General features: G+C 53.3%; 1 protein-coding gene across 4 annotated transcripts in view; it reads right to left on the reverse strand.

Moving 5' to 3' along the window:
- Nucleotides 1-17321, reverse strand: part of AIFM3 (AIF family member 3) — a 54547-nt gene extending 37226 nt beyond the window's left edge. For 2 of the 4 annotated variants that reach the window (XM_087768425.1, XM_087768424.1), the window contains exons 1-2: nucleotides 15852-15932; nucleotides 2481-2633 (exon numbers count right to left, since the gene is read on the reverse strand). In XM_087768425.1, the coding sequence (XP_087624551.1) occupies nucleotides 2481-2633; nucleotides 15852-15927 (229 nt within the window). In that variant the 5' untranslated portion in view covers nucleotides 15928-15932. Of the gene's footprint in view, nucleotides 1-2480; nucleotides 2639-15851; nucleotides 15933-17262 lie in introns of those variants that run through there. The other 2 variants (XM_087768426.1, XM_087768427.1) reach the window with 2 other exon arrangements.
- Nucleotides 17322-18369: the final 1048 nt, after the last annotated feature.

The following is an 18369-nucleotide window of genomic DNA, read 5'->3' on the forward strand; positions in this document are numbered from 1 at the left end:
ATTGAGAACTGGGCCTTCAGAAGAGGATCCAGTGTCACGGGATTGCAGCACTAGAGATAACAGAAGATTACTTCGCTGCTTGAACATAAGCTTTTAATTAAACATTTAAATATCAGGATGGGGTCGGGCACTGCAGCAGCAGCCAGACTTCAGGGCTGGCCTCCGGTACAGCCAGCCTGGTTATTTACTGTCGCAGGACTCCACTCTCCAAAGCTCTTGTACCTGTGATCTGCTCATCAAAAGGTCTTCCTGGCACACAGCAACGTGTGTGCTATGTTAAGGTTATCTGGAGAAATGCTGAGCATCCTCAGGGGGACTGAGGGTCTCTCTCGGATATAAGAAGATGTAGCAGATAAGGACCTCATATACATCTCTCAAAAGTGTCTAAATAAATTCTGTTGACTTCAGGCTGCATCTGAAATATTCCCTCCATGTCAAAACAGCACTGATGGTGAAAATAGCTCTGTTCTGTCCCTGCATGATTTGCTTCTCATTCATACAGGGGATAGGTGGATTTTTAGAAATAGCAAAGTCCACTACTTAGCTCTGACGGTGCACAGTTCCTGCAAGAAACAGGAATGACAAATATCATAAAAAAGCTGTGAAACCTCCTTGCCAGAACAATCGGTATCTGCAAATGCATCTGTTTACCTCACTGCATTTGCAGGTTTTATAACCACCAAGATGAAGCACTGCAGTCAGTGCTGTGTGAACCAGGGGCTGGGGAAAGGCTTGTCAAAAGCCTTTGAAGACTGCTAATCAAAACCAGAGCTGCAGAGAGAGCGTTACATTACAGGATGGCATTTTCAGTCATTTGGCCCTGCTATGCAAATACAGCTCTACATGAAAATCTGCAGTTCAGGAAATATGCCTGCAGAGCGCTTTTATTCCTGCACTGGTCCAAGATTAAACACAGTTTTGCTGATGGTATACAAAATAAAGTGGAACTGCCAGCAGAGTTTGTTACAAGTTTAGTCAACAAAGGCATTTACTCCTGCATGCATTTTCACTCCTTAAACATTTCGAGAAAGGATATATAAACAGCGTGGGTTTTCACAAAAGAAAACTTACAGTTCACAGTGTCCAATGCCATATTACCATTGCCACTGAAATGACCCATAAAATAATCACAATACAGGTCAAGGGCAGAAAACCACTTTTATTTTCTCCTTGTGCCTTGCAAATCAAAGGCAGAGGACCTCACTCAGTGCATGCTTGGTGGGTCGCAGACATGACTTGTATCACCCCTGACCTTTTGAGTCCTTCAACCTGAAATCCCCACTGTCTGAGGCAATGAAGACAAATGGCCAATAAAGGTCCCCCAAAGACATTTTTCGACCCGCAAAGGCTACGTGTGGATGCTGACTGATCTGACAGATCAGCGTGACTATCTGATTCCCCTTGCCCTTGGGCATGAGCAGGTAACAAGGACAGGGTCGTCCTTCAGCTCCCTCTTAGGTGGCCAAAACAAGCTGCAGGATGGGAGCTCTCCTTGAAGGCAGCTTTGGCAACACCAACTGTACCAGCCCCCCATGCACCAGCATCGGTCCCTGGGGACCAGCACTGAGGCGATGCGGGTGCTGCGGGGTGTGATGGGCCCGGGCGGCCACGCGATGCCTGCTCATGCCCACACTGCCGTCAGGGGCTCAGGACAAGGCTTAACATTGACACTTCCACAGCAGACCTCCCTCGACCAGCCAGTGTGCCCACACAGCCTGCACTGCGGCCCCTTCCTCTCCTACGTACGCCCACCTTCACCAAACCGCAAAGAGCAGGGAGCCCATCCAGCCCAGCTGCGGTGGGAGCATGCAGGGCAAGAGGAATATCCTTGATGTCCAGGTGCCTACAGCTGCTTTCCCCACTGGAGGCAGCATGCATGGACAAGCTTCACCAGGAAAATAAAATCCAGAGAGCCCCAGGACTTGGCCTGGGTGGTGGGACTAAGACAGCAACATAAATCAAGCATTAGGTGGCTGTGTTCCTTCCCTGGTCATTCCCTTCCAGCAGGGACAAAATTAAGGGCTGGACAGTGAGTGGCAAAGCCGCAGCAGCAAGGAAGGTGCTGGAGCCACACACATCCATACGGGGATGTCTGTACGGGAATGGCTGTCACGCAAACCCACCCTGGGGCATGAGGGGGCCAGTTCTGCCCCCACACACTGTGTGAAGGCAGAAGCAGGGGGGGCGGGTACGAGCAGATGGGGTGGGGAAGAGCTGGCAGAGCAGGTGTTCGGATGGGGTTGCAGGGTGCAGGCTGAGCTCTCCTCCCGCCCACCCACTGCCCCCTGGCACTGCTGCAGCCCCCGCACAGCTCCCTGCCTGGAAGCAAGAGCGCCGAGGAATTTGGGGGGATTAACGGGCCAGTAATCCTCCCTGCGGGAGCCGAGAATTAACATTCCCTCAGCCAGCGTCCACCGCCACTGACCTACTTCTCCCCACTGGGACAGCAGGATGGGGGCACAGCACTGGAGGGCAGTCACCTGGTTTGGGCTTGGAGAAGCATCCTCCCATGGTGCCGACCGGGACAGGCAGCGGGGACGGGGATGGCGGGCAGGTCAGCAAGGGCGCAGGCACATCCTCGCATGATAAATCACCTGCTTGTGCTGTCCTGGGCTCCAGGCGTCGTTCACAACCTGTGCTGGGTAGAAAAGCTCCGTGAGAAGCGGTACGGGCAGGGAATGCGGGTGCTGCAGGGAGGGGAGGGAAAACCAGTGAGCAATGCTGCGGCCTGCGCCAACAGCTGCAGGCAGGGGCCGGGCAGCAGGAGCACAACAGGTGCATGGAGCATGGGGGCAAGTTGCACTGAGCCCACGCACCCCCGGTGTCCCGAGTGACAAGGGGAAAACGTGACACTGGGGTCACCGTGCTGGGAGTTGCTGGTAAATTCAGTTATGAAGTTTATAAATTCCATCATCCTTTCAAAGTTTAAAATTACAAAAATCCTCGTATCATTTATGTTCAGACTTTAATAACTTTCCAAAGCCCTACCTTTGGGAATTAAATCTCTAAGCACGTAGGTCACAGCCCAAATACAATGATTAAACCATAAATACATTTCAGTCAGGTTTTTTTCTTTTATTATTAGGTGATGAAAAAAAGAAAGCTACTTTATTGCCCGGTCTTGCAAGTTCCCCCTTTCCAGTGATGTTCATTCCTGCAGAAATCCCATTCGTTTTGGAACAATTATTTATTTGAGAAATGGTTTTCAATATCAGGCCATTTTGCACCAAAACCCAATTTTGTATACTATTAAGACAAGATTTTTTTATGTTTAAGTGGGACAGGCAAACAGTTCACCAAGTTGTGTTTATCTCCTTAGCTTTGACTGATAGTGCTCTCAGATTTAGTACAGACTAAGAATTAGGATAAACCTTTTCGGTTATATTCCTTGACTGAAAACAGCAAAGACTCATACAACACAACTGGCAATAAAATAGAACATTTAATTAATTTTACTCATTCATACCTGTGCTTGAACTGATTTACTATGGTTTTGCCATACGTTTTTCACAAAGCCTTCTGGTCTGGGCAGGAAGTTAAAACCGTTTCCAAAGGATAGTTTAACACAGGCAAAGTAGGCTTTTCTGCAGCTTAGAAAGTGCCTCAAGGCCTTTCCGATGAGAAGAAAATACAGAAGTGCCAGGAGACAGACACCAAGCACTGCAATTTCTCCCCTTTACTTAAGCACCAACTCAAAATATCCACACATATCCGTCTTACATTCAGCTATATCCCTCCAAAACACACACACTCCTTCCCGCACACCTTCAAACTCCCCTTCTGCTGTGCATGGCATGACCTCCACCAAGTCCCAGGTGCGTTGCAGGTGCACCTTCAAAGCCTGAAGCATGTTGAATAAGTAATCCAGGCTATAGAGGAACAAGAGACCGGTGCCTTGCCGCATGGTGCAAAGCGGATGGGTGCCTTTTGATAACGGGCACTGAGGGGTACCAGTTTGGGACAGACTATTAAAAGGACAAAAAACACACAAGCTTGCCTGCAGACTACAATGAGCAATCAGATGTGTGTGCAGCTGCCGAACAAGCTCATTTGCAAAGGGGGAACATGAAATGGAGCAGGAAAGAGCCAAGAGCTCTTCTCGCAAGAGCATCCAAGGAGAGCAGCACACCAATGTTTATGCAGGAGCAAATGCAAAAAAATGCCATGTGAGTAGGTGCACAAATGCAGAGGAAAATTTGGGAGCGCTAGGGAAAAACGCAGCGGAGAAGTCACGTGCAGTAACTGCTGTATGGCCCTTTGCCAAAACTGGCAGGAAGAAAGGCAAAATGGCTTTGTATCAGAGAGGGTCTCAAGCCGTTGATGTATCGGTGATACAGGCCAATAATTTAGTGTAAAACATATAATAAAATACCGTACAAAGGTTGGCAAAAAAGGAGGCAGGAGGTGAGTGCCAAAGAGGAGCAGGTGACTGGGGATGAGCTTCAAGCCAGAAGGGAAAGTAAAACTGCACCTAAGTGAGTTCATACCAAAATGAGATGCCGCTGTGAACAGAACGTGCCAATGAGACAACGTCAGCCACGCAAAGGAGAGCAAAGAGAAAGCTGAAACAAAGATACTGTCACCTACGCAGAGGCTGGGCTTTCTTCTGGAAGGCAACCAGCCTACTCCGAGGTCCTCAATAGCCGATTCCCACAGCCGACTCACAGGCAAACCAAACCCCCTGCTAACCCGGAGCAGCCATTTGCTGTGGGTTTCCCGCAGCATGAAGTGGACGCTTTGCCAGCAGGACGGGGCTATGCTCCAGGCAGGCAGGGCCCAGGACGCATGGGACCAAGCCCTCGGGATGCCGCGCACATGGGGGAGCACAGCGGGGACCCCAACCACCTGGGGAGGGCGGTGGGGTGGATGGCAGAAGGGTGGCAACCAAATGTGCCTCACCAGAGGATGCCTTGATCTTCTCCAAGCCCCCCAGGGATGCTGATGCACAGTCTGATGGCCTTGGGACTGGTTTCCAACTGATCTGGCTGGTTTTATGAGGGACTTTGGGGGGATGTCAGAGCTCCTGTCCCTGAGTATCAGCCATTTGTCTGAGATGCCTTTGCTTTGTTTGGACCTTAAAGATGGCAATCTGAAGCCATCCCCTCAGGCCCACTTCACATCTCCTAACTTCCCCACTGATGGTCCTCCTGGGCCCTTCGCTGAGCCACCCACAACCTCCTAGAGAAGGTCAGAGCAGAGCACAGTGCACGTTTCTGGGCATCTCTCCTCCACTCCCGGAGTTAACCAGGCAAAAGCAAAATGGTTCTTGGTAGGATTTCAGCTGACACTACCGGAGGAGAAGCCATCTGGCTGCCCACAGCCTCAGTCCTGGCAAGCACATAGAGATCATAGAATCATAGAATCGTCAAGGTTGGAAAAGACCCTTAAGATCATCGAGTCCAACCGTTAACCTGTCACTGCCAAGTCCATCTATACCATGTCCTCGAGCACCGCATCTATCTGTTCTTTAAATACCTCCAGGGATGGAGACTCAACCAGTTCCCTGGGCAGCCTGTTCCAATGCCTGACTGCCCTTTCAGTGAAGTTTTTCCTAATATCCAACCTAAACCTCCCCTGGCGCAGCTTGAGGCCATTTCCTCTCATTTTATCACTCGTTACTAGGGAGAGGAGACCAACCCCCACCTCGCTACAACCTCCTTTCAGGTAGCTGTAGAGAGCAATAAGGTCTCCCCTCAGCCTCCTCTTCTCCAGGCTAAACAATCCCAGCTCCCTCAGCCGCTCCTCATAAGACTTGTGCTCCAGACCCTTCACCAACTTCGTTGCCCTTCTCTGGACACGCTCCAGCACCTCAATGGCCTTCTTCGAGTGAGGGGCCCAAAACTGAACACAGCACTCGAGGTGCGGCCTCACCAGTGCCGAGTACAGGGGCACCATCACCTCCCTGGTCCTGCTGGCCACGCTATTCTTGATACAGGCCAGGATGCCATTGGCCTTCTTGGCCACCTGAGCACACTGCTGGCTCATGTTCAGGTGGCTGTCAACCAACACCCCCAGGTCCTTTTCTGCCAGGCAGCTCTCCAGCCACTCCTCCCCAAGCCTGCAGCGTTGCCTGGGGTTGTTGTGACCCAAGTGCAGGACCCGGCACTTAGCCTTGTTGAATCTCATGCAGTTGGCCCCGGCCCATTGATCCAGCCTGTCCAGGTCCCTCTGCAGGGCTACCTGGAAGCTACCCTCCAGCAGATCGACACTTACATCCAACTTGGTGTCATCTGCAAACTTACTGAGGGTGCACTCGATCCCCTCATCCAGATCATCAATGAAGATATTGAACAGGACCGGCCCCAGTACTGAGCCCTGGGGAACACCACTCGTGACCGGCCGCCAACTGGATTTGACTCCATTCACCACCACTCTCTGGGCTCGGCCGTCCAGCCAGTTTTTAACCCAGAATAGAGTGCATCCATCCAAGCCGTGTGCAGCCAGCTTCTCCAGGAGAATGCTGTGGGAGACTGTGTCAAAGGCCTTACTAAAGTCCAAGTAGACAACATCCACAGCCTTCCCCTCATCCACTAAGCGGGTCACCTTGTCATAGAAGGAGACCAGGTTATTGAAACAGGATCTCCCTTTCATAAACCCATGCTGGCTGGGCCTGATCCCCCGGTTTTCCCGCATTTGCTGCATAATGGCACTCAAGATGACCTGCTCCATGACCTTCCCCGGCACCGAGGTCAGGCTGACAGGCCTGTAGTTCCTGGGATCCTTCTTCCGACCCTTCTTGTAGAGGGGCGTCACGTTTGCTAGCTTCCAGTCATCCGGGACCTCCCCGGTTGACCAGGACTGCTGATAAATAATGGAGAGTGGCTTGGCAAGCTCCTCTGCCAGCTCTCTCAGTACCCTCGGGTGGATCCCGTCTGGCCCCATGGACTTGTGCGCATCCAGGTGGAGGAGCAGGTCAGTGACTGCCACCTCGTCAACAACTGGGACTTCACTCTGCATCCTATCTCCGTCTCCCAGCTCAGGGGCCTGAAAAACCCAAGGATGACTAGCTTGACTATTAAAGACTGAGGCAAAGAAGGCATTAAGTACCTCTGCCTTCTCCTCATCCTTTGTGGCAAGGTTACCTTCTGCATCCAACAAAGGAGGGAGATTCTCCCTGGCCCTCCTTTTGTCACTAACATATTTATAAAAACATTTTTTGTTGTCTTTAATGGCGGTGGCCAGTTTAAGTTCCAGCTGCGCCTTCGCCTTTCTGATCTTCTCCCTGCATATCCTCACAACATCCTTGTAGTCCCCCTGAGTCGCCTGCCCCTTCTTCCAAAGGCGGTAGGCTCTCCTTTTTTTCCTGAGTTCTAGCCAAAGCTCTCTGTTCAGCCAGGCTGGTCTTCTCCCCTGCCTGCTCAACTTGCGGCACATGGGGACGACCTGCTCCTGCGCCTTTAAGATTTCCTCCTTGAATAACATCCAGCCTTCCTGGACTCCTTTGCCCTTCAGGACTGCCTCCCAAGGGACTCTGTTAACCAGACTCCTGAACAGCCCAAAGTCCGCCCTTCTAAAGTTCAGGCTAGCGGTCTTGCTGACCCCCTTCCTTACCTCTCCTAGAATTGAAAACTCTATCATTTCATGGTCGCTGAGCCCAAGACAGCCTTTGACCACCACATCGCCAGATGTTTCAGAAAGTCACCTGAGACCCAGCTGGTTGCCAAAAGGCACCAGCCTGCCCTTGCCAGACCGACTCATGGGATACAATGGGATCGTGTCACTGCTAGCGCCATCCAGAGGTACCGCTCTGGAGCTGGATCCTGCAGGAGTCATGGCCAAAATCTCCTCTCTTCAGGAAAGGGAAATAAGCTTATATACCACACGATGTAACTGAGCCCAGGATCATCTGTAAAACCTTGCTAGCTCTTGAAGGGTAATGCACTGACCTATATAGGTCAGGCAGCTGATGTCCATGCCTCAGTAAACCAGTTCATAATCTGGCCCTGAACAAAACAACACTCTGTGCTTCACAGCTGTACTGGAACACCTTCAGCATCTGCTCGAAGAGGGCAACAAGGAGTGGGTTATCAAAATATGAGGCAACTGTTGTGGTGCTGAAGAACATACTACCCCATCTCTAAAAACTCCAGTATGACTGGGGAATCAGCCCTGCAACAGGCTGTCTGCAAAACAGGATTCCAGCATCACCCGCAGAGAGCACTGCCCAAGAGCACACCACCAGAGAAACCACCCTGCCTCCAAACATAAGAAACATGGAAAATAATCCAACAGGAGAAATGTAGAAAACAATGCAGTGCTACTAACCTCAAGCACTTCCACTGCATGGCAGTAAAACTGCAATATTGCAACATCAAGTTTCCACTGCAGGTGAGGGATATAAAACCAGAAGAAGGACCATGCAGCTCAGCCCAGACATCACTTCTCTGACAGTGGCCAACAGCACTTACATGCCTTGAGCAGGCAGGAACAAGGCAGGCAAACAGTGACACTTCAGCCCACATTCCCTGCCAGGTTGAGGCAGCCCATGCACAGATCAGGATCCAGAGCTTCCACCATTTTGGAGAGACAGTGCAGTACTGACAGTGCTATTATTAGCGCTATATTTACCTCTCTGCTCGCTGCTGAGCCCCAGGCTTCTATTTTAATTGAACGCTCTGACTCCAAAATCCAAGTGGTAATGTGGCAAGTACATAAGTATACAGTATGTTGTAGGTATAATTAGTATTTTTCCCCTGAGCTTTAGTTTGTGTTTATTGAAACAGTGTCATTATATCACCTGGCCACTAAGGTCCATCATATCCAGCTGCAACATTTCACAGTCAGCATCTCTTTTGCTGCTGTGAATAATTCTGTATTGCCTTCCTAGAAATCTGGCACATGTCTGAGTGCTGAGCCATGCCCAGTGACATGGGCATCTCCCAGACATACCAGTTTACAATCCAAGCTAGCTCCAGCTGGGGATGTCAGCTGGAAACCTCTCCATGTGGAGCACTGAGCACGGACACACTCATGACACTGTTCACAGGGTCCCCTCAGCCATGATTCACCTGCTGTGGAAGGGGGCCCTGGTGCATGTGGACACTAGTTGGCCCCGTGGCCTCTCCTGGCTCTTCCAGATCCCCTCACTGAACTTCTGGCTGCCTCCTCACCTTTCTATGCCTGCTGACCCTGGCCAAGTCAGCCCTGGGTGCCACCGGAGGGAGAAGTGGGGAGAGAGGGCTGCTTCTTGTCCCCTTCCCACTTGCCCAGCACAAGTCCCCACCCCTGGCCCCACTCCTGGCCAGATTCCCTTGAGAGGGGGTGTCCTGTCACATCCCAGGGCAGCTCCATCCCCTCCCCACCCCACTGAACGCCTCCTCTCAAGCCCTGGCCTCTCCTGAGTGATGTGTGGGCTCCCAATGTCAGCAAGAAGAAGACCGATGTGATCTCCTCACACAAGGGGCTGTTGGGTGCGAGGCCAGAGAAGGCAGGGGCTGTGGTGCCGACCCACCACTTGCTCCCACAGAAGGGAGCCTGCACTGGGGCTGGACCATGGGCCCACAGGGCCTGAGGATGGAGGAGCCAAAGATGCTGGAGCAGCTGCCAACTCCTGAGAATCCTGGTTGTGGCTACCAGAACAAGAAACATCTCGACCTCTGGGTCTTACAATCCCAGATCCTTTGCAGGGGAACAGCCCCTGGTCCTCCCACAGCTGCACCTCCTCCACTGCCCTGTCCTCCTCTTGGGCCTGACTCAAGCCAGCCCTGGGGCTGCTGGGGACACAGTTCAGGTTCCCAAGGTCTAAGGGCTCAAGAATATGACCATCAGTCCAAGGCAACCAGACAATGATGGGAACATCCTGCCACCAGCAGCAACCAACCACCAGTCTCCTAGGCAGTTCAGGTTCATGTGCTCAGCCAGCCTTCCTCCTCTCTTGATTTCTGCTGGGGACAGGTTCACCAGGCACCACTGCGTGGACTTGCTCCCTCCCACAGCTGGAAATGCCTGCATGATCTCTGCCATGGGTCCAGCAAACCAGGCTCCAAGGCCTGTGTGCTGGCAGGGATCAGCAGGCTTGTCCTCTCCACCACAGCTGAACTCTCTGCTTTCTTTGCAGTGCTCTGCAGGAGGCTCTAGAGGAAACCTGGGGGAGCCCTAGGAAGAAACCTAGGAGACCGTCTGGAAGATCTTTGAGGATGTTTCTGAGGAGCCACTGGAACTCACAGTGACCAAGTGGGACATCTGGGACCTGCTCTGTTCCCAAAGAGATGACTTCTTTCTCTTCATTGACACCACCAGTCTGGAGGGAAAGGGCTGCATGCTCATCGAAAGCCAAGGTCCACACGAGTGAGGATGAAGATCCCTTCTAGGACACACACCTCTCAGAGCAGAGGTCAGCAAGAGATACCTCCTAAGGAAGTCATTCCTTTAGGATGTGGAAGAGAGCTTCCCCAAGGTCAAGGAAGAACTCAGTTTGGAGGACTGAAGGAAACCACAATGGAGAAGGCAGGCAGTGTGGGCCCCTGGGATGCCTGTTTCCCAAGAACAGTGGGATAAAAGGCCTACCAAAGAGATGTGACACCACTCGGCAGCTTTTAACGCAGGGAGGGCGACATGTCAGCCCCAGTGCACTTGTGGTTGTGACCACACTGGTCTTCATCTCCCATCAGGATGGCACCTCTTGCTCTGCATCTTCTGCCCAGGCCGCTTCATGTCATCCTCAGCCATTCAAAGGTCTCCTCCTTGCCCATGCATGCTGCATGTCCAGCATTCACCTTAAGGGCACGAAGACACTTGGGAGAGGTTGGGAGGGTGATGGCAGCCTCATGTGCCTGTAGCAGGAGGCTCTACAGCCGTTAATAAATGCACCATGGGCTGCATTTCAGCCTTGCAGGCAACAGGCTGAATCCCACACCTGAGAGCACTGCACTGAAGAGCTATTGCATAGCCACAGGATCATGGAAGAATTTAGTCTGGAAGAGGCTTCTGCTGGTCATCTGATCAAATTCCAGCTCCAAGTAGGGCTAGACACCAACCTGGATCCAACCTTGATCCTGCTTTAAGCTTTGGAGAATGGACCCAATGCCATTCCTGCCATGAGAAGACCCACTAATACCTGGGGGTCCCCAAGGGTACCAGGCCTTTTCAGACTGATATCAGTGGAAAAGGCTGAGACTCAACAGTCTACAAAGAACAAGAAAATCCATTCTTGGCAGTTGGAGACCACCGCAAAGCCCCCATCCACACCTCTTCCATTGCCAGATACAGCATCCATTAGAAATGGGAAGTGGAGATGTCAAAGATGTTCACTCTCTCAACACTTTGGAGCACCCAATGGTCTCCTGCAGGGACTGGGAATGACATCTTTTCTCCCAGGCCTATCACTTTGTCGTGGTTTAACCCCAGCTAGCAACTAAGCACCACGCAGCTGCTCACTTACTCCCCCACTGGTGGGATGGGGGAGAGAATCGGAAGGGCAAAAGGGGAAAACTCGTGGGTTGGGGTAAGAACAGTTTAATAACTGAAGTAAAATAAAAATAGAACAGTAGTAATAGTAATAATAACAATAATAATAATAATAATAATAATAATAATAATAATAATAATAATAACAACAACAACAACAACAACAACAAGTAATAATAGTACAATAGTAATACAAAGCAAGCGATACACTGTACAACTGCTCACCACCTGCTGACTGATGCCCAGCACATCCCCCAAGCAGCGATCATTGCCCCTCCCCCAGCCAACTACCCCCGCTCATTTACTGGCCATGGCGTCACATGGTATGGAATAGCCCCTTGGCCAGTCTGGGTCAGCTGTCCTGGCTGTGCCCCCTCCCAGCTTCTTGTGCACCCGGCAGAGCATGGGAAGCTGAAAAGTCCTTGACCAGTGTGAGCACCACCTAACAACTACTTAGCACTACTTAGCAAGAACCAAAACATCAGTGTATCATCGACATTGTTGCCATCCTAAACCCAAAACACAGCCCCATAAGGGCTACCTAGAAGAAAATTAACACTATCCCAGCTGAAACCAGGACACACTTCTAGAGTATTTTGCCATGCTTGGAAGCCCCTGAGATGCCTCCAGGGAAGTGAAGGAAGGAGTCGGGCAGTGCTGGTGTCCCCTGACACCATGGCATCCCCTGGGGGCCCGGGCCGCAGGTCTTGCTCACATGCTCAGGGAACAGCCGATCGCCAGTTCTGGGGTCAGGAAGGAATTTTTTCCCCGGGGCAGATTGGCACAGCTCCCCAGGGGTTTTTCACCTTTCTCTGCAGCACTGAGCATGGCCCCTTGCCAGGGCTCCTTGGGGACATTTCTGGCCAGTGATTCCCTGCTGTTGCAGGACCAAGAGTCCAGCTATGTCCATGATCTCTCTGCCTCTCTTCCCTGTGGGCAGCTTTGTTTTTCTAGTTTTCTGTCATTTGTAGCATAGGTCTTCTAAGGCAATGCCCTGCAGCTCCATGCTCAACAGAAGCTGCTGGTTTTTAACTGCCCTTCCATACAATAAAATTTTCTTTTTATCGTATCTCGGTTCTGTTGTCTGCAAACATAGGCCTATTTCCGCCTCAAGAACTTTGTCCTTCAGAAGCATTATCAGTTACTGCAGATAATTTTTGGACTCGCAGCGATGTTATCATCATTTGAAGAACTCAGCACTTTCTTCTCGGGACATCCTTCGTGGATGTCTGTGAAGAGTCCATGTCAGAGCATGTCACAGTAATTTCTTTCCTGCTCAGTATAAGGACACCTAAAATGGGTCTCACCAACACCCTTGTGCTCTCACCAGCTGCCACAATGCACCTAGGTCTGAGAGAAGGCCCTATGGCCAGGAGAAGAAACTCAATGGAGGCACCTGTACTCAGGGATACCGTCCCAACAGACACCTGGAGTTTTAGGAAGATTCCTGATGTCTATCAGTAATGGCCTTTTTGTACTACACTTACTGCTCAGGTGAGAGATTCTGGCCAGTTGTTGCAAACGGCTGGTTTTTCATCTGAACTCTTTATTCTGGACAGAATCGATCTCCAAAAACAAGAAAGCAAAACTTTTCTATCTATAAGCCTGGACACACCCTGCCCCTTGCTCCTTGGTTCCTCACCTACCGGCATGCAATGCCATACATGCCAGGAAACACAGGACACACGGCAGCTCCACATCTCCTGGAAGACTTGCTTGTCTGCAAACAGCCTTGCCTGCTCTGCAGAGCAAGGAGGACTGCATGCCTTTTCTAGCCAGCGAGATCTGGCTCCGCAGGCTGCACCCCCCCGAGCAGGAGCACAAGAGGAGGGGGTGGCTGGAGGCTCAGAGCATCTGGTGGCACTCTCCATACTTGCAGGGAAGAGCTGGCTCTGACTCTGGTCCCTGCTGTGGAAAAAAACCAACCCTTGATCCCGAACCATACCCTATCTACCGCAGAGCTGCCTCCCTGCCAATTCTCTGTACATGCAAAATATTGTCTTTAACACAAGGCCCAGCGGGAACCATGGAGCAGTCCCAGCAGCAGACCCGTTTCAGACACGCCCTACAAACAAAGTGAAGCACAGACCCCACCACAGCCTCTCTGGTGCGTCCTGCAAAGCACAGCCCGTCCCGCAGGGCAGCCTGGGCTCTGGTCCTTGGGCACAGGGCACCTCACCTGCCCACCGAGTCCTGAACTTCACCAGAGCCTTTGTTTCCCACCCACCTCCTCACCTCATGCTATGGCACCCAGCAGCGGACCCCATCTTCCAGCCCCACCATCGCACCACGCATCACCTTGTGTGGCTCCATCCCAGCCAGGTACTGGCCCACCCTGACCCACCACAAACCCTCCCGCCATGCCACCAGCCCCCACGCACCAGACTGGTGTCCTCCTAAGACAAGAGCTGCCCATTTCTCTTACTTTTCTGGGGATTTGCTCTAGTTGAACTCCCATGGTAACTGCCAGAACTATGCAGTGGGCCACCACCCTCCACCAGGTCCTCCCATGCCTGGCGCAGCAATGTTAGAAAGATTTAAGAGTGGTGACTCCACGTCCCCCTGTCCCTGACGAGTACACCCAGACTGTCCTCCTCCGTCATCTCCTGAAGGTCAGCTCCTGTTTCACTCTTGGTTGCCCTGTGCACAGTCTTGTGTCCCAGTTCTCCTCCATCTCTTCTCAGTGGGTCAACTCCAGCTACCGGTGATGTTTCTCACCTCTGCCCCCTCAGCAAGTTTCAGCAGCATCTGCTGCTTTGTGGGCAGACGCCATTAATAAAAATACATAAGGTGGATCCCAAGAGTCCCTGCAGCCCACCGGCCAGCATACCTGTCTCTGCTCCAGTACCCTCCTGGCCCCCAGGAACCCTGGCATGACCCCCAGTACACCTGCCATGCCTCCCCAGCCCTGTCAGGGACCAGGCTTCATCCCAGAGGCCCAACAGCAGCATCCCACAGCTGACCTCCTTCCCTCCCCAAAAGCAGTGTGTCTCCACATGCCACCGGTTTGGAGCAGTCCCAGTCCATCCCACCACAGCCTGGCAGAGCAGGAGCTGGCACAAACCCCACCGTGCACAGACCCCACAGCGCAGAGCAGGCAGTGGTAAGACAGTGTTTGGGCTCTGATTGTTGTCTGAGCACAGTCACACCTACAGTGTCAGGCAGCCCACAGGCACCTTCCTGCCATCTCCGCCGCCCTCCAGAGAGAGACTCCACCAAAAACCAAGGCAGCTGCTGGCACAAAGTCCTGCTGACACCCCGAGCTGCCTGCAGCCTCCCTCTCTGCCCACCCAGGGGTCCATCCTCCAGCCGCTGCACCACCCTGGGCAAGGCCAAGCTGCCACAGCCCACTACCATGAGGAGAAACTCCCCAGTTTAGCATCAGGAGCTCCAGTTTCCTGCAAGGTCTGGCTCAGCAGAGTCAAAAACTGCCTCATCTCCAGGACAAGCGGGCCTCTGCTGCCAAGGAAAGCAGGTCTCTCCTCTGGACGCGGGACTCTGAGCACAGCCCAGGCGTGGCCGGAGCATCGGGGGTTCCAAGGCTCTTCCCTGAGCCCCACGGGCCATGCTGTGCACTCTGTGTTATCAAGGCAACACACAGCAGCCCTGCTCCAACCCCGGGGAGGTGCACAGGGTTCGTCCACCACAAGAAGAGACTGAAAGGAGCCAGTGGGGAAGAGAAGCAAGTCACACAAAAGAGAGCATGACAGGGGACAATGTTTTTAAGGCAGGGAGAACTTGTATTTCTAAAATAATTTGGGGGTGAAAATAGACGGGTCTCCATCCTGAAGCTATCGTTTCTTTCAGGAATTGCACTACAAAGGATGAACAGGGGGCTCCCACAACCCCGCCAGTCCCAGCTCCCAGCGTGTGAACAGACCGGCCTCCCAGCACAGGGTGCCCAACTGGGGGGAAAACACCCTCCTTAGTGTAACCGCCTCCCGTCCCTCCACCTCGAGGATGCTGCACCCATGACACGGTCACACCGCTCGCAGGGACGTGCCGTGCACTGCTGCCCAGCCCCTGCCCATGCAGCAGCTGAGCCAAACTCAAGGGGGCTGGCGCACAGGAGCCCCCTTCTCTCCTCTTCCTGGCACCCCAACCTCCCCGTTACATCTCTAGCTCTTCACCCCCATTTCTCCCCCTGGACAGCTCTCCAGCCAGTTCCCCCTTCCCAACCCTCCTGCTCCCAGTTTCCTGCCATTTCTATGCCCATCCTGACCCTGCCGCCTGGCCCCCACTCCAGGGGTCCCACAGCTGCTGACACCCAGTGACTCTGACACTGTCAGAGCCCCACCGGTCCCCTCCTTCCCCTCCTGCTCTTTCCACCACCTTGCCTCCCCAGGAGCCCCCAGCCCCTGCCCACTCATCAGCACACCCCTCCCTGCCAAACCTTTCCATCTCCAGCTACTTCCCAGCGGGACCAAGATTTGCTTTGCACCCACCTGGAGGAAACAGTAGGTTTGGCTTTGCCAGGTAATTTGCTTTCAGATGGCCCCAAGAAACAGAAGCAAAACTCATGCTGCAAAATGCTGAGAGCAGCTCGCAGCCCCTCCGATGGGCTGCATGGCCCCGTCTCACCGAGGACGGGGAGGGACGCGTCCTGGCACACTTCACCTTGTCCCCTTGTCACCAGGAGTTTGTGTCAGCAGCAGCACAGAGAGCTACAAAGCTGGCATTTAACATGCCCTGCCGGCTCCCAAAGAAGCGCAGCGGGAACACTGTGTCAGACTACAATTAGCCACAATTGTTTTACTGGCTGCTGCTTCAGCAATTTATAGGCTCCAGGTTAAAGGCTCATTCAGCACCGCTGTCATTGCCACCCCTCCAAACATGTCCTCTGCAAGCTGTATTGGAAATATTCTGAAATTAATAATTAAACATGAGATTTGGTTCAGATCTCAAAGGTACGCCAATAAAAAGCACAAATGCTGAAAATTCTCCCCAGGTGCAGACTGCTTGATGCAAAAATCAAAACATTTCACAACACAAAAGAGTTTTAATTCTCAATTGCTCTATTACAGGCAGCCAAGTCCTCCTTTTGCTGGCTGTCACTGCCAGTTCATGATTGCACAAGAGAAACCCGTGTTCCCTACAGAAGCTGCAAGCAGTGCAAAAGGAGTTTATCACGGCAATGTTTTCCAAGACTAACAGCTAAAGCACAACACCACCAAATTCCAGCTTCCATCCACCGCACTCAGAATTGGATGTTCCCTCTCAAAGGAGACCGTACAGTTACCCACACTTTTGCTAATACCATTTCCCTACGCGCTCATGCAAAGGCAGATTTGCACCTGCAAGTATTGCTTGGACTGTCTGCGTTTTGCCGGTCCTCCAGCTGCTGGTCTGTGAAACCAGGGCTGTTTGCCCAGCTGGGATTACAGTCCCCCAAAACAGGGACAAACAAACTTGGAGCACACGCTGCGGGGGGACACACACCCCCCAAAAACGGGGGTTCAGGAGAAACGCGGTTTTTCCCCGACAGCAACCGCAGCCCTTTTTTTTTTTTCTGCTTTGATTTCTTAAGCAATTGCTGCATCTCAAGAGATGCGAAAACAAGCGGCGCTCCCGCACCGCTGCGGCGGCCACCGGCCACCTCTCCCCCGGCCTTGCCGGCAGCTCCCGCTGCCGAGGAGCCGCCGGGTCCGGTGCGGGGCCCCGCCGCCTCCGCGCCCCCGCTCTCCCTGCGCCTGGGGGGGCAGCGGCGGCTCCCACCGCCCGATCCCCCCGACCGGAGCCGCGGATGCCGTCCTGGGCAGGCTGCGGGCAGCGGCCCCGCACCGGGAATCGCCCCCTCCCGCCCCACCACCCCCGGGATGAGCCCCGGGACGGGGCCCCGCCGCCCCCCGCCCTTACCTGGGCAGCAGCGGCCGGTGCCGGCGCGGCGGGCGGGAGCGCGGCCGCCCCGGGGCGGAGCGGGGCGGAGCGGGGCGGAGCGGGGCTGTCCGCCCGCCCGGGACACGGCACCGGCGGCGGGGAGCGGAGCGCGGGGGTCCCCGCCGGCCCTTCCCACTCCCAGGGCACACGGGGCGTGGGTGGCCACGCTGGCCCCGGGCACGCAAAGAGGCGGTTTTGCTCCCGCTCGGTTGAGCAGGGGTGGGCATGGCCGCCTGCAACCAGGGTTATTCCTGCCCTCTTGGAAATAAGCTGTCCCGACCTTTCCCAGGTCGCTTGTTTTACATTTTCCTTCTGGATTCACATTTTTCCGCTCTCCCCTTGGAGACAGGGATCTCTTTCCCTCCTTCCCTGGCAACATTTCTGTTCTCTCCTGTAAACTATTTTCCTTCTCCATCATACCCTGTTTGGCAGAGTGGCAGCATCTCTGTGTGCCTTTTCTTATTGCATGCCCCAAATATGTCCTTTATTTTCCCTCTATGACTTTTGAGACCACCCTGGATACAGAGGAAGGTTTTCTCTCCCCTGGATACAGATTGTCTTGGGTCGCTGCCATCTTACACCCTGATTATACGACTCCCTGCGGTTGTCCAGGTGGTTCACTGCCCTCTGATGCACAGCTTTAGTTCTTTGCTCCCTGTTCCCAATGAGATGAGAGGCTCAACCGGGCTGTTCAGCTGCAGTTTTCACCGCTGTTAAAAAAACTACCCCCGGGTGGAGACTGCAGATGCAGGAGCTCCAGGGAGCCACTTGCCCCCACGGCCTTGCGAGTGGGACTGTGGATCCTTGTGGAGCTGCCTCAGTTTTAAGGCAGGAGAAATGACACCAGGTCCACTGGGTATGTCTGCGGGCAGCAGAGCAGGAGCATCCTTGCATGTGGTGCTGTGCCTAGCTGGGGCACGGTGCAGAGCTCATCCCATGGGCTGCAGTACCGCTAGCAGTGAGGACCCGTGGCAGCCGACGGCCACCTCCGTTTCCATACCCAGCACACAGGATTTTTGACCTCTGGTGTAGAAAACCACTCCTACACAGCTGCCAAGCATACAGCAAGGATTGGGCCTTGGAAGG

This window comes from Nipponia nippon, unplaced genomic scaffold (genome assembly GCF_047370975.1).
Source record: "Nipponia nippon isolate SJK-2023a ecotype South Korea unplaced genomic scaffold, ASM4737097v1 scaffold_30, whole genome shotgun sequence".
Classification (NCBI taxonomy): domain Eukaryota; kingdom Metazoa; phylum Chordata; class Aves; order Pelecaniformes; family Threskiornithidae; genus Nipponia; species Nipponia nippon.